Source organism: Patagioenas fasciata, chromosome 2 (genome assembly GCF_037038585.1).
Source record: "Patagioenas fasciata isolate bPatFas1 chromosome 2, bPatFas1.hap1, whole genome shotgun sequence".
In the NCBI taxonomy this organism is placed as follows: Eukaryota; Metazoa; Chordata; class Aves; order Columbiformes; family Columbidae; genus Patagioenas; species Patagioenas fasciata.
In genome coordinates this window covers 166,945,630-166,960,909 of record NC_092521.1, presented here as the reverse complement: position 1 = coordinate 166,960,909, position 15,280 = coordinate 166,945,630, and the positions used below count along the sequence as shown (strand labels likewise).

General features: G+C 50.7%; 1 protein-coding gene across 1 annotated transcript in view; it reads right to left on the bottom strand.

The window, feature by feature from the left end:
• The window catches only part of WNT9A (Wnt family member 9A), a 65,666-nt gene extending 50,867 nt beyond the window's left edge, over positions 1-14,799 (bottom strand). The window contains exon 1 of the mRNA XM_065832056.2: positions 14,615-14,799. Within this exon, the coding sequence (XP_065688128.1) occupies positions 14,615-14,709 (95 nt within the window). The 5' untranslated portion in view covers positions 14,710-14,799. The remainder of the gene's footprint in view (positions 1-14,614) is intronic.
• Positions 14,800-15,280: the final 481 nt, after the last annotated feature.

Genomic DNA, 15,280 nt, shown 5'->3' with positions numbered 1-15,280 from the left:
TTAAAACACAGACAAAAACCCCTGTCCTGCGCAGCTCTCCCCAAAGCAAAGAATTATCCTGCCCGCTTGCCCAAGGCGTCATAGATATAATATCTACTTTTCACTCAAGCTTCAGGGAAACAGAGGCCAATCTTTTTCACAACCACAACTCATCTTCAACTGGAGAGTTAAATTTCTGAGCTAAAAGGATGAGTGCACTCTTGAAGTACCCTCATTTTATATTCCATCCAGCGAGTTAAGCGCAGCAGAGAAAAAACTGCTGTGTGACTCACTGCTCTGCATTTTTAAGTGAAAAAGCAAAGAGCTTGGTTTGAAGAATTTAAAAAAAAAAGGCAAAATCTGGAAAAGAAAAATGAAGAGTGAAAAAAACAGGAGCGCAAACATCTCTAAAACACCCTAGTTGGGCAATTTTAAGCACTGAATCAGCAGATACAGGAGCCGGTTCACACATCAGCTTAAGGTAATGTGTTTGCAGCTTTATATCCCAGAGGCTGCCTATATTAGTCATCTGTAAGGGGACACTTCAGGAACGCTAACTGGAATGAATTGAGCACAGGAATGCAAAGTGGGGTGGTTAAACCACATCAATTTTGAAGAAGTGCCTCCACACCAGGCTCTAAAGTGCCCTTAATTCAGTTTAGCCTGATTTGCATTGAAATAAAGTACGTTAAAGTGAATTAAGGATCTTTAATCCCCCAAGGAGAGTGTTTCCACCAGGGCTAGTTAAGAGTAATTGAACTAATCCACTTTAAAAGTCAGTTCAGATTAGTTGTGCTAAAGTGGCTGCGCAGATGAGGCCTGGGAGCACAGGGACTGTCTCTTAGCATGCAATAATCACATCAATCTGCCTCTGGGAGGACAGCTACAGCAGGGCTATTTTGCTATCCAGAGGCTGGGAGTGGTCCAAGACACTCAAGAACACTAATAGAAATGTCTAGTTGTGCTTGACAGGTGCCATCTGGTTGCAACTGAAAGCATTTTCCACATGTATTTTCTCGTACATAGAGTATATGCTGGGTATGGCCAAGGGGAAGCTGCTTTTATGGGCAGCTCAGGGACCAGGTTGCTGGTCCAAAAAAAGTGCTGGCAGCATCTCCCATTCGAGCTTGAAGGTCACATCACCTCGCTGAAACACATGAGATTTTGCAGAGATGTCCCAGAAACGTCAGGAGATGTGTTATGAGCTCAGTGGAGGACTGAAGGGACCACCTCCACCATACACTGATGGCTGGGTGGGCTTGGTTTCCCCATTTAGTGCTGTATCACACACGACCCACTCTTCTGCAAGCTCCTAGGGTGTTAACCAGTTTCCCAATGGTTTGCACCCCAGCTTTTTAGCTGTACTCAACTGGCTGTAGAATGACAGAGTAGATTGGGTTGGAAGGGACCTTCAAAGCTCATCCAGTGCCACCCCTGCCATGAGCAGGGACATCTTCACCAGCTCAGGTTGCTCAGAGCCCCATCCAGCCTGGCCTGGGATGTCTCCAGGGATGGTTCATCCACCACCTTTCTGGCCAACCTGGGACAGGGTCTCACCATTATCATTGTAATAAATTCTTCCCCATGTCTGGCCTGAATCTCCCCACCTTTAGTTTAAAACCATCCCCCCTTGTCCTAGCAGTTCAGCCGCACACAGTTCCTACAGAAAGCAGCTAAGAAGGGGCAATAAAAATCAGAGAGAGCAAACAACCACCCCAAAACCCATCTTGCCGCAGTTTCTACTGCAGTTCCTCCCTCCCCCAAACCAGGCAGAAGCACAGGGCAGGCTCAGCACAGGTTTTGCCTTTCTAGGAAAGCACCGAGCCCCTCTGTTTGATCCAAGCCAGTTCTTCCCCAGCTAAGAATAATCCCCCCAGCTGCTGTTTGATTTACACATTACCATGGACGCACAGTATTTTTTTATCTGGTCGATATACAGGGGGAGAGGGAGCAAGTCTGCGTGTGTTCGTTCCTAGTTAATGTTTCCTGTGCGGTTCAGGCCGTTATGCCTACAGGTATGTTTATTCCACTACTTTAGCAAACCAGCAGACTTTTTAATGGAACTGTTGATATTTTTCCTGGCTGCTCCCCTTGGAGAGGCGAGGCAGTGTACAAATGAAGTTCATTCCTAGCTCCAGCCTGAAGCTACTCTGCTCCTCTTGGGACTGCAGGGAATTGAAGTTTTCCATTGCACTGGTCAGATTTCTTCCTTCTCCAGCCCTTCAAGTTTTAGATGCATAAACAGAGGCGCTCAGGCAGCTGACAGTAGCAAGAGCAATGCGTGGCTGGTGCCTTATGCAAGGGCAGCAGTTGCACTGAGAATCCAGCCATGCATCTCCCAGGATTTGGAAAAATATAGTGGGTACAACACTGCACCCCTAAAAATGAAGTCACAGCTACAAGGTCCATTTTGCAGTCAGATCTCACAGGCTGAAGCTAGGGGTTTCCTGCTTATTATAATTTCAGAGATCACTAAGCCATCAGTAGACACCCCCCCTACATTTGTCTTTATTGCACCCTTTTTATTGCTGGAACAGGAGCAGTAACTCCAACCCAATCAAAGGGCTCTGCATCAGACACTTTCAGGTATGGTCCCTAGTCCAACAGCGCTTTGGGGTCCCAAGAAGAGCCAAGGGATGTTCACCAAGTCCCTGATCCTGCAGCTCTTGGGGTCCTGAGGAAAGCCAAGGGATGTTCATCATGTCTCTGATCCTGCAGCTCTTTGGGGTCCCAAGAAGAGCCAAGGGATGTTCACCAAGTTCCTGCTCAGTCTGCTCTCCCTGAGAACAGCCCCATTTTACAAGCTCAAGTACCCTGAGGTTAAGGAATGTGCCCAAAGCCATGCAGATGCCTGGCAATCTCTCTGCTCCCTTCACCCTCACAGAGCAAGCAGGTAAAACCTACCTCAGCCTCTGAACACATCCAGACAGATCAGACATCAGCTTTAGAGCCACTTCAGTTGAAAGGAGAGCGCCAAAGAGCTCTGGTAACAGAGTAAACAGCCTCGCACAAGCAGACAAGAGCATCTGTTTGGATAAGGCAACCCAACTGCCCCTCCCTCTGATCCATCCAACATCAGCTGGAGCGCAGCATCCCCGGGAGCAGCTCACCAGCCTCACACCATGGTCCATGCTGGAGCAGCCAGCTTTGGGGGCAGATGGGGTCACCACCCACCTCCACACCATGAGGTGTGCCCCCCAGCCTACAGCACAGTCTGCAAGGGAGAGATGCCAATTCTAGCCAGCTGCTAGCGGACATAGTAAAAAATACGGCCAGTGTCACCACCATAACAGGGTCATCGAGCTTGGTGCGGTCCCAAAATGATGAGTCAGAAAAGGCCAAGCCTTCGAGCTCACCTCCTCCCTCCCAGCGCCAGCTCTCAGTTGTTCCATGAGCTTTGCAGCAGCCCAAGCAAAGCACCTCAAGGGATGCAGTGCTGAGGGAGGATGCCCCGGTACCTCCCATGAGGCAGGGTCTGGGACAGCCAACTGGGAACCCAGTCCAGGCACTGGGGGAGACTGGGACCACAAGCTCCCTGGAGACAAAATGCAGTTTTAAGGCAACTCCACTACGTTTAGTGAGATTTGTTTCTGCGTGGTTGTTGATCCCTCTGCAAGCTCAGGAGACAGATGCAGGGTTATGTTTGGCCTCACTCCCCTTCAAATGCTATTTCTTTGGTACAACATCTGTCCTGCACCTTGCAGAGACACATCTCTGCCTATAAACACATTTTTATCTGCTACAAAAAGCAGCATATGGCTTCAATCAGGCAAAATAAAGAGTAGCCATGCAATGCTGACCATCCGGGCTGCTCAAAGCCTTGTCTAGTCCAGTTCACTCTCCCAAAGAGCAGCTCTTCAGCTTCAGTCCTCTCTTCAAACTCATGCTAAGCCTCTGGATTTCCAGAGTCAACATGGGACAAGCCAGAAGATAGAAATAGTCACCAGGGATGCAACGCAGCCGTGCTAATGAGCCAAAGGAAGTGTTGTATCTTTGGTTAGACCCTGTAATTGGGCTCGAGTGGCTGCTTCACCTTTGGCCTGTCAAATCAACTTGCTAACCACAAACTGGGAAATAGCTCCCTGTGAGCTCCCAGCAGGAGGTTTATCTTTGACAGGGGCCAAAACCATCCGTGCCTCCCCCCTCACCTTTGATTACACAGAGGCCCACAGATGTAGAAAGAGCTCTGCTCTAAGATTGCCGGGTTTTCAAGATCTCACCTTACACTGGAAGAGGATTAGGTCTAGAAAAGAATTTTGTCAAGATTAAGCAAAACAAGTCAGTTCTTTTAAATAAAGTATCAGTTCTGGTTAGCTGTCCCCAGAGGGGTTTGGGCTCCAGGATAGGGTTTCTCATCAGAAGAGATGGGCAGCCCTGGAAAACTGTAGCACAGTTGGGCTTGCAGCAGAGCCATGAGCTGAACTGTGTGTCCCTGAGCTGCCCAAGTTCCCATTAAATCATTGATTACCCTGGGAGAGGTCCCAATAGCCAACACCAATGGAGCCAGCCCAAAAGGATTTGCCCAAGTTGGATCCTTATTCTAAGTGCAACCACTCAACTGTCTCTGAGGTATCCAGTCCCACCAGCTGCCCTGGCTCCAAGGTGAAAACCCCACGCTGAGCTGAACTTGGCTCCCAAACACCCCAGTTATAGAATAGTTTGGGTTGGAAGGGACATTCAAAGCTCACCCAGTGCCACCCCTGCCATGACAGGGACATCTTCACCAGCTCAGGTTGCTCAGAGCCCCGTCCAGCCTGGCCTGGGATGTCTCCAGGGATGGTTCATCCACCACCTCTCTGGCCAACCTGGGACAGGGTGTCATCGATCTCAGGGGCAACAATTTCTTCCATGAGAGCAACCTACCAGGCTGTGCACGTCAGAGCTCAGCAGGTGGGCACTCTGTAACACAAGCACCCCATGATCCTGCAAGCACCCCAGCAACAGCCCCTCCAGCCAAGCCTACAAGGGGTCAGGTAGCACCAGCTCACGCTGCAGCAACAGACAGCACAACTCCCACACACAGGGCTGGGGAAGCTGTCACATCCAGCTGATGGATGACAGCAGGGAACATAAATAAAGCACTTCGTGGAGGTGGAATTTAAAGGGTGAGGACTTGCCCTGACTGGAAGTTGGAACAGGTATTCTTGAAGACATGTAAGAGCCTCTACAATGTGTTTCCTCTCTACTCCGCCCTGGTGAGACCACACCTGGAATACTGTGTCCAGTTGTGGCCCCTCAGTTCCAGAAGGACAGGGAACTGCTGCAGAGAGTCCAGCGCAGCCACCAAGATGCTGAAGGGAGTGGAGCATCTCCCGTGTGAGGAAAGGCTGAGGGAGCTGGGGCTCTGGAGCTGGACAAGAGGAGACTGAGGGGTGACCTCATTCATGTTCACAGATATATAAAGGGTGAGTGTCAGGAGGATGGAGCCAGGCTCTTCTCGGTGACAACAAATGGTAGGACAAGGGGCAATGGGTGCAAACTGGAACACAAAAGGCTCCACTTCAATTTGAGAAGAAACTTCTTCCTGGTGAGGGTGGCAGAGCCTGGCCCAGGCTGCCCAGGGAGGCTGTGGAGTCTCCTTCTCTGCAGACATTCAAACCCGCCTGGACCCCTTCCTGTGGAACCTCAGCTGGGTGTTCCTGCTCCATGGGGGGATTGCACTGGATGAGCTTTCCAGGTCCCTTTCAAACCCTGACATTCTGGGATTCTGAGCCTGCCTCAGTAGATGCTCCTTTGGTAGTGCTGATGCTTTTGGAGAAGTCATGAGCTTCCTTTTGGGAAGAAATTAAGAGATGCTTAAGATACAGAGGCAGGAAACCCAATGTCAAGCCATGAGCTCCATGCATCCAAGTAATTCACCTTGGCAGCCTGTCCCACCTACCCATATGCTACACATGAAGGCATCACCCAAGGGTCTGACTCAAAACACACCCTTGCATACCTCAAAGAAAGCTTAATTTTTCTGGACTCCAACAATGGCAAAAAATAAAAGACCAAGAGCAGATGGAAGGTAACTTCTGATCACCAGCTGACCTCTTCCAGGAGTCCAGAAGGACTTGGTCTTGACCCTACTTGCCTTGGAAGGTTGCTCCACAATTTGATTTCAGACTAGTTCAAGAGCAGACCAAGGCTCTGGCTAAACTTCTGCCCAGTGTTCCCAGGACTTTCTTAGCCTGACAGGGCCATTTGACAGGATTTTAAGCAAAGCTCATATCTCAGTACTTCATTCACATGTAGGGGAAATCACATGTTGCTCCACAGCACAAGAAGTTACCTCCTACTATGAACAGTAAATGGCCAATTATGCTACTTTCGTCTCTGGAAGACTCGGAACAGTTTTTCCAAGAAAGGAAACTTTAGCTACAATTGTGTAACTTGTCCATCCAGTGCACAGCAAATGCAGAAGTCAGAGCAAGCCCAGTTTTCCCCAAACTCCATAAGCATCTGGCTATACAATTAATGCCATTTTAATGAGCTATGCCAAACGAATACGCTCATAAAATTCAAGCCAGCTCCCATACAGCCTGACATCCCATCAACCTGGACTGCACGCTCCATGCTGCCTTCCAAGCCAGCACAGACTCAGCATTAATGTCAGATACTGTTGAGTTTGCATGTTCTACAGTGGATGTATAGAAGAGCTGTTTTGCTCTGTGTTCTTCCCAAAGGAAGAGTTCAAGTTTTTTTAACCTTCCCCCAAAAGAAATCCTTCAGCAACTGAATTAACAAATTACTCCCCACACCTTAAAGAATGATTTAAGGTCACAAGCGGATCGAAGACCACATAGCACGTGCAGGAGCTGCTTGATCCATTTGAAATAGAGTTCTCTGCAACAGCTAAGGGAAAAAGTCAGAATAGATTTTTCTATCAGCTAAAGCAAACCCCGTAACTGCTATGTTTATCCATGTAGTCAAAATACTCCCTGTTCCACTTAGCACAGTGCAAACACGCATTACAATAAAACATAAAGCTTACTGAGCTGATAAACTTCATAAGTGTATTTTATGACAGTATCTCAAGAGATAAGACTTAGCACTTACAGACAATTCCAAGGAAACCTTAAAATGTACAGTTAAAAACCGGGAAGGGGGGGAGAAACAGCTTCTAAAGGGTTAACCCTTTTCCACCCAACATCATAATTTTTAGCTCCTTTTCAACTTGTCCTGAGCTGGTTCTGGATCCAGTAGAGAAAAATATACCCTACCTGTCCTGCCTGCAGCCAGACCATGTGCTGGTCCGGGACCTGCAGCACCAGCAGCCTCCCATCAGCATTTAACAGCCCAAGCAACAGGCCCTCTCGCTCAGATTGAGAAACCGATTGCGTTAACGCACTACAAGCCACCAGAGAGCTTTTTTTGGCTGCGCAGAGGAAAGGCTGCTTCGTTATGGAGGGAAGCCAGAGGCTCGGCACGTTTGCAGCCTGGAAAGCCAGGTACATGAGACTTCTTGGACTGCTTCAACGCATACCCTGAGGGAAGCACTGGGAAGCTGGCAGGTTGCTACCTGGACAGTCAGGGAACTTGGGGTAAAGAAGTTAGTGTCTAACATAGGCTTTTAGTACAAAGTACGCAAGTTCCATCCCACCCAAGAGTGCTTTCTCCAAGAGGTAGCTGTACCTGTGTGGTTCGGCACAGAGAGCCTTCACATGCACAACAGAAGAGAACAGTTTGGGTTGAAGGGACCTTCAAAGCTCACCCAGTTCAAACCCTGCCATGAGCAGAGTCATCTTCACCCAGCTCATATAGCTCAGAGCCTTCTCCTCAGGCAACAAACATTAAAATGAGCTGTCCTATTTGTGCTCTAGAAAACTCAAGTGACCAGAGAACCCAAGCCCTGAAGATGCCACATTGCTCTATGAAACTGGAGCAGAGGGTCTACACCAGGCTTCATGAAGCAGAAGTCCTTAACAACTCTGGTGGCCTGAGACCATGTTCAAGACAGTCTCTCACACCAGAATATTCCAACATCTCAGTCTCCAAAAAACCTTCAAAACCCTCCTCCAACCTAACCATCTTCGAAAGCCACTATGCACAGGAACATGAGAGACAGGGCAGGCAAGTTTAGCCCTCAGTTCTTCTGAGATTTTTCAGTCCCACCACCCCTGTGCAGCTCTGGTCAGCTCCACATCAGAAACTGCCTCTTGCACTGGGAACACTGGTGATGCTTGGTGGTTCAGTATCTCCTCTGGCTTGTCATAACCCTCCATGAATACAGAGAGCATAGTTCAGTGTCTTCTGGGTTGGCTTTTTCACCAAAAAATTCTCAATGAGCATTTAACTATCAACATTTTACTGAGGAAAACACCAGGAATAAAAACACTGCCAACATCTCCCTAAATGAAGGGAATGGAGCATCCCTGGGACAGGAACATCTCAAAGAGGCAGTTACACCAAGTCTGCAAGTACAGTGGATTAAACAGACCAAAAAAATTAAGAAAGCAGCAGAGATTGACAAAACCCAGTCTGGTCAGGAAGATTCAAACTAAGGAGCATCACATTGGCTTCTCCATATAGTCTTCCAGAACTTCCACATAACCCTCCCCCTTCCCAATCCCACAACCTAATTCAATTACCTGCCACTGAATAAGTCTTAAGGCAATTCTCATTACTCCGCGATAAAGCGCAAGCCTTTAATTATTAAACACTCATGGGCTTTTTGTGTTGGGGTTGTGGGGCTGGACTCCCTTTTATTGTTGTTCGCAGCTTCCAGAAAGCAAGTTAATCATTGACCAGGCCTTTCACCAGGAGACCAGAGTCCTATAGATTCCTGGCCGCCAGTTCTGCATCACCAGTCACACTACAGAAAGTCACTGGCCTCCTGCTTTGCCAAGTATACACTGAATATTCTCCTAACAAGCCATCTTGCCCCCCTAAGCACTGCAGCGCTGCAAAAAAAACCCCAACACATGCAATATTTGAACACACAGGCCACACACAATGTCCACCATTAATTGAGCTCAGACAGAAATAGCTTGTCTGTCCAATAAGGGAAACTGAGGCACAATGTAGTGGTTCCCAAGGCCCAAGCAACATGGTCAATCCAGTATGTAAGTCTAAGATGTACTAATCCCTTTCTGAATAAATTCTTGCTCCATCTTTTAAGTATGCTGCAGGTGGAAGGAGCTTTCAGCTGCTTCCCAGCCCGATTTGGGCCAGACCCTGGTCCCCAAGGCTGAAGATGTGGGTCTGACAGATATAAACTCCACACACAGCTACTTCTTCCCAAATGCTCCTGGGTTTGTCACCACCCTTATGGCACTTCATATCCCGTGCCACATTCAAGCAGATACAACGCAAATGCTTCTTGTGGGCATGGGGTTCCCCCTTTGTAAAAGAATGGGGGTTAAACACTATGAAATGACCCAAAAATAACAGCTTTGGGGGAGAAGTCAGGATTCTGATCAGTCTCTACGTGACAACTAATTCAGCTCAGAAAAAGTGGGGGGGGAATACATTTTAAAAGTTAGGCACACCCTTCCTATTCCAACGCAAACCAGAAACCCAGCACCTTGAAAACCAGCATCACCATCCAGAAACAGGCAGAACACCACAGGGTGGGACGGCAAAGCCGCTCTCCCAGCCTCGGGAGCTGCCTCCTTACGCTCCAGCTGTGTTTTGCCTGCGTGCCACATTCCTTCCTCACCACCCGACTCCAGGTTTTTGTGGTGTTTTTTATTTTGGGGGGTGGGGGGGTGGTTGTAGCTGAGAACCAGCTGCTCCATCTCTCACACACACACGCCAGAGACGACCGGCGTGTCTGGAAAAAGCCAACGCGCTGTGGCCTGGCGACGCCAACAGCTTCCCGGAGAGGTTCACACGCCTCCGGCCGAAAGCAAAAACGTGTGGCCCCACACCACCATCAAGTGACAGGTAGAGAAATTCTTGATAGGCAACAAGCCGTGTTAGCACCTGCATATCCCACAGGCTGGGGAAAAAACATTAAAAACAAAAAAAATCCTGAAAAAAATCAGTCAAAGCCTGCCAGCACCGGTGGGCTTGCTTTTATTGGAGATGACAATCCAGCTGATGCCACACACTTGTAGTGACAAAGTTCAGCAACTCGTGCGAAATCGCAGCCCCATTAGGAGCCCACGCCATCAAGGTGGTCACAACCCTTAATACCCCCCTGCAATTTCAGTGTTTTAAGTAATTTCAGCAGAATCACACCCTGAATGGCAAGGCATTTAAAATTTCTACTCCAGCAGCACCTAAAGCACAGCAAGGTACCTGTTCTGCATCTGTCAATGGAAACAAATATATCGCACTTCCCACACTAAAAAAAAAACCCTGCCATGCAGTAAGGAACCTGCTCTCACTAGTGATGTGTTGGTAAATTAGGACAAGTTATGCTCCCCCTCCCTCCCTCTACCCCACTCAGGCATTTCAGGGTTCCTGTTGCCTGCGTGCAGTGTACGGATCGGTTACATTTACGAAGAACATTGCAATCTGTCAATATAAACACTATGCAAGCATGAGCCACTTGTAACATTACTACTTGTCTTGACAAGTGTTTTGCAGAGGGAGCAGAGCTGCTCAGCTCCTTGTGCCGCGGGAGGAAAGCAGAGCAAAAGTCTGAGCTGCAGAAACCAACAAAACAAAGGAAAAAAGGAGGGAGGTGCATCAAAACTGAGTCAGACCATAAATCAGAAAGAAATAGAGGGGTTTTGATTTATGGCTTGGACGGGTTGCAACCTCAGAGCCACAGACCAGGCAGCAAGCTCCTATGGGCCAGTTTGCCTTCCCACTATCACCAGTGCATGGGGGGACTGAAGTTAATCAGCCTGTCACCCCAGCATGGTTAATCTCATCATCTCCCACTTCCAAAGCCCAGTATTGCAAGACTCGACACAATTCCCAGATGCTGCTACAGCATTTCCACCGCCCCCCAGCCACATTTGAGAGAGGAAAGGGAGGTATCCACACCCAAAGCTTGTCATGCGCGAGAAAAGTGGAGAGAAAAGTGAAATGCAATGCTTTCTCAGGGATCCCAACAGGCTGGGGCTGCTCCGAGCTACCCCCGCCACCCAGTCGTAATATGGTGCAAATTAGTTTTCAGACAGCCCAGCTGCAGGGGAGATGGCTGGACATAAAAAGCAGGTTTCACTTTTGGAACAGCCAGTGCATCTCAACAAGCCAGTCTCGGCTGACGCTTATCTCAATGCAATGCTTCCCCTTCTGGTATAAAATCAGCCAGTAATAGTCTCCCATTATGTGCTCCTACCCTAAAATGCATCCTTCATCATCAAACATCCCCATGGGTGACACCACAAGCCATCAAGTCCTGCTCAGTTTTGCAGGCATGTTTTTTCCTCTCTAGCATCAAGGATACTCATGTTAGAGAAGACTTAGGATCCGTAGCATCACCACACCCCCGAAACCAGACACTTCCTAGTAATTCAGGGTAACAGACCCCTCCAGAGTAGGTGCCTACAGGGACTCGGCTCTGCTCACAGCTGCACATCAGCATCAGGTCAGGTCCTGCCTTTGCTGTGTACCAGCTCCAGGTCGAGGTGGCACCTGCTTCTCTTCCGCACCAGCGAGGTCAGCAACACCCAGAGAGCAGCACTGAGGCTGCCAGCATCACTCTAAGCAAGAGACAAAACTGTTCCTCCCTTCACCCCGGACAGTGAACTGTTACCTCCAGCATCTGTCCCAACCAGGCAGCTTGGGGATGGAGCAAGGGTCTCATACGCATCAATGTCTTATCGCAGATACACCAAGCTCTACTTCCAGAAGGTATTTATCATTTTTGGCTGCTTATGCATCCCTCTAAGATGCCAGAGCTAGACACAGAGAGAAGCAGTGGCCTCCAGCCATGGTTTTCCCACCCCAGCATCCCCTCCCACTCACTAGCTGCCCCTTTGGGGCAGACACAGGCATAACTACATGCTGACACAACCTTGTTATCCTGTAACCATGCCTGTTTTCTGTCCCCCCTGCACTAATTCCCCCACCAGGCCACACATTTGGAGACACTGAATTCTTTCCCTGAAATAAGACATTGGGGATGGGGCCAGGGGGGGTGGGAAGGGATCATCCACAGCTGTCCCTATTCCCCACCAGACTGCGGAACGGAGCAGCTAAGCTGCAGCCACAGCGTGACATCTGTTTAACACAGACGCCTGCTGCGCTCTGCTCCCAACCACCTCCTCCGACCGGGATGCTGGCACTCGGAGCAGAAGGTCTAACAAGCCACCAAGAGGTGTCACGGAGGCTTTGATGATGCCTTGAACTGGGAAGGAGTGTCCCTTCCCCTGCTTAAAAAGGGTGTTACATTAACCGAGCACATCCATTCCAGCTCAGCCCCTGAGCAAAAGGTGATGCATTCAGGCTTTTTAAGGAATGATTTATTAGAATACAGATGTGCTTCCTCACCTGGAGTAGTTCATCTCTAGGTATAGCAAGAAGGGCTAATACCAGCTTTCACAGAACACTTGCAGAGGCACCAAGAGCTCTGCAGGAACATACAGCTTTTCCCAGGTAAGTTTTATTTTCTTATCAATGCACAGAAGCCCACAGCCAGGAGGGCTCAGCTCTTCCACGCACACTTGTTAGATCACATATCACCAGGGATTAGCAGGGACCCTGGACCTCAGCGCTGACTCTTCCCACATGTCCCCAGCAGCTCAGCAAGTGCAATCTCTGCTTTAAGCCTCTTGGAAGAACAAAGAGGAGATTAGCAGCAGATGCTGCTCCTTCCCTGTGGCTCTGACCAGAGAGCAGGATGCTTTGCATAAGCAAACTTCATCGCACACCGCAGCAGCCCTGGAGCGCTTGAGGTGCACATCTGGCTGGGCGCACATCTGGCAGCATCTCCTCTCCCCTCCTTATTGCCAGAGAGGGAGTCTCAAATCAGAAACAGCAGCTGCGCTGAGACAGAGGGAATAACCCAGAGCGGTTAGGACAGACCTAGCAGCACGCTTTCCCTCAGCTCAACGTGTTCTCTCCGAAATTAAAACCTACACCAGCCACATGAGGCCAAAAAGAGAAATCCCAGAAGCCAGCGACTGGAATGAGTTACCTGCTGCCCTACAGCAGATACCAGCACCACGTGGATTAGCGTGAGAGTTATAGCCAAACTCCTTACAAGCCCTGTCAGTCCCTGAGGCATCGTACAACTGCACAGTGCTGGTGGTCTTGGGCAGACAGACGAGCCAGCAGGCTCAGTATAGCCCTCTGTGTGCTGCTGGGGGGAAAAAAAAGGGCTTTTCCTAAAAACCTGAGCACACAGGACAGGCTGTTTCCCCACAAAACCAGCCCCAGAAGCAGGAAGTTAAATGGTTCTTGAGTTGGAAACAGAAGATGTAAGTAGCACTGTTTGGAAAACTTTGCCAGACCACAAGCAATGGACAAGCCTCAGCACCAGGATTTGTTTTACTGGAAAGAGGGGGGGGTGAGGAGAAACCTCAAGTCTGCTAAAACATTCTCCAGTGCTGATCCAGTGGCTCCTACCAGCGGTCACAGCACAACATCCCAAAAAGCAGCAAGAACCATCACTCTTGAGCAAACTTGCGCCCAAACCTCTTAATCAGGTGCTCGCATCCCACTCCCCTCACTAATCAACATCACTTGGGGATAAGTCTTTATAAAAAGATAAGAAACAGCTACAAAGCATCTTTGCAACACCCCAAAAAGCAAATAGGGGGCTGCAGGGATGGAAAGCCAAGCGGACCCTCTGCTGCGGGCTGAAGCATCACAACGTGGCTGCGGTTACAGGGTGGATTAAAAAAGGGGGTGAGTGAGTTTTATTCGGCTTCTCCAGCTCAGCCCCCCCAGCCCCAGGAAGGGGGATCGAGAGGGGATCTTGGGGGGGGGGGGAGGACGATGGGAGGGACCGGGATCCACCTGTGCGGTGCGGCTCGGACCGGTAGCGCCCCCTGCCGGCCGCGCCCCTGCAACGCGCACAGGTGAGCGCCGCCGGGATGCGGAGGCTCCGCGCCGGCTCCGCACCTCTCCGCGCTCAACCGCCGCACGGAACCCTCACCTCCTTCGGGAATAAAGCTTTGTCACCATGACAGGCTGGTGACAACAGCATGCTACCCCCCCAAAAAAATAGCGCCGTCGGGGTGATGTCGGGACCAGCTTGGAACACCTGATGTTGAAGCATGCTCTTAAATTAGGGGGGGGAATAAAATAAAATAAAAGTTTTTTTCGGGGCTGTCTCATGATGGTGGAGGTTACAGCACTCAGCTGGAGCCGATGTCCCCAGGCCACCCCGCTTTTGGTCCCCTCCGGGCAGACCACCGCCGCCCGCCCCGTCGGGGAAGGGCAGAACCAGACGCTCCCTCGTCCGCAGAGTTTCTGCCAGCGGCCCCTGGGAAAAGCGCGGCAGCTCCCGCAAGCCAGCAACCTGCAGCTCCCGGAGAGCCCGGCAGAACACCCAGGGGATTAGAATCGCCCGGCTCCGAGCGGTGGGACGGGGAAGAGACACGGGGTTGTCCCTCCCCGTAACCCTCTCTCTGGGCGGCTGTCAGAGCCGGCGGATTGGATGCCAGCACCCACCGTGGGGGAAGAAAGCAGCATCCCCACCTCGGGTTGCGCGGACAAAACGCGAAAAAGAAGAAAAGCAAAAATATACTAAAAGTTAAAAAGGAGGAGGCGGGGGAGTGCGGGCGCGTCCACGTCGGGCACCTACCCGAAGTATGCAGCGGAGGGCCGCGGGGCGCAGGCGAGCAGCCCTAGGAGCGCGCAGGAGAAGAGCCATCCCAGCAGGACGTGTCCATCCAGCATCTTGCAGCGGCGGCGCCGGCGCTGCTCATCTCGTTCCCCCGCCGCGCCCGCTGCGGCCCCGCCGCCCGCTCCGCTTCTTATAGCGCGGCCGCTGGCGAGAGCCCGACCGGCTGGGGGGGCGGGACCGGGGAGGGGCGGGGCCGGGGAGGGGCTGCGGCGGAGAGGCGGGGGGACACGCCCCGGGAGGCGGGAGATGGGGGGGGAGGCGGAGCGGAGAGAACGGGACGGGGCGGGGAATGGGGGGGGTGTCCCCAGCCGGGGTGTCCCCGGCTTGAGTGTCCCGGGGTGGGTGTGACACGACCGGGCGGGGAAGGGCTGGCTGTGCAAGGGATGGGCGTGCAAGGGATCGATGTGTCAGGGATGTGCAGTTGTGCAAGGGGAAGATGCGTTGCATCTGGCCAGCTGTGCAATTGATAGGTAATCATGCGAGGGCTGGACGTTTCAGGGATGTGTGGTTGTGCAAGGGGAAGATGTGTTACATCTGGCCAGCTGTGCAATTGATAGGCAATCATGCAAGGGCTGGACGTTTTAGGAATGTGCAGTTGTGCAACGGGGACACATGTCACATCTG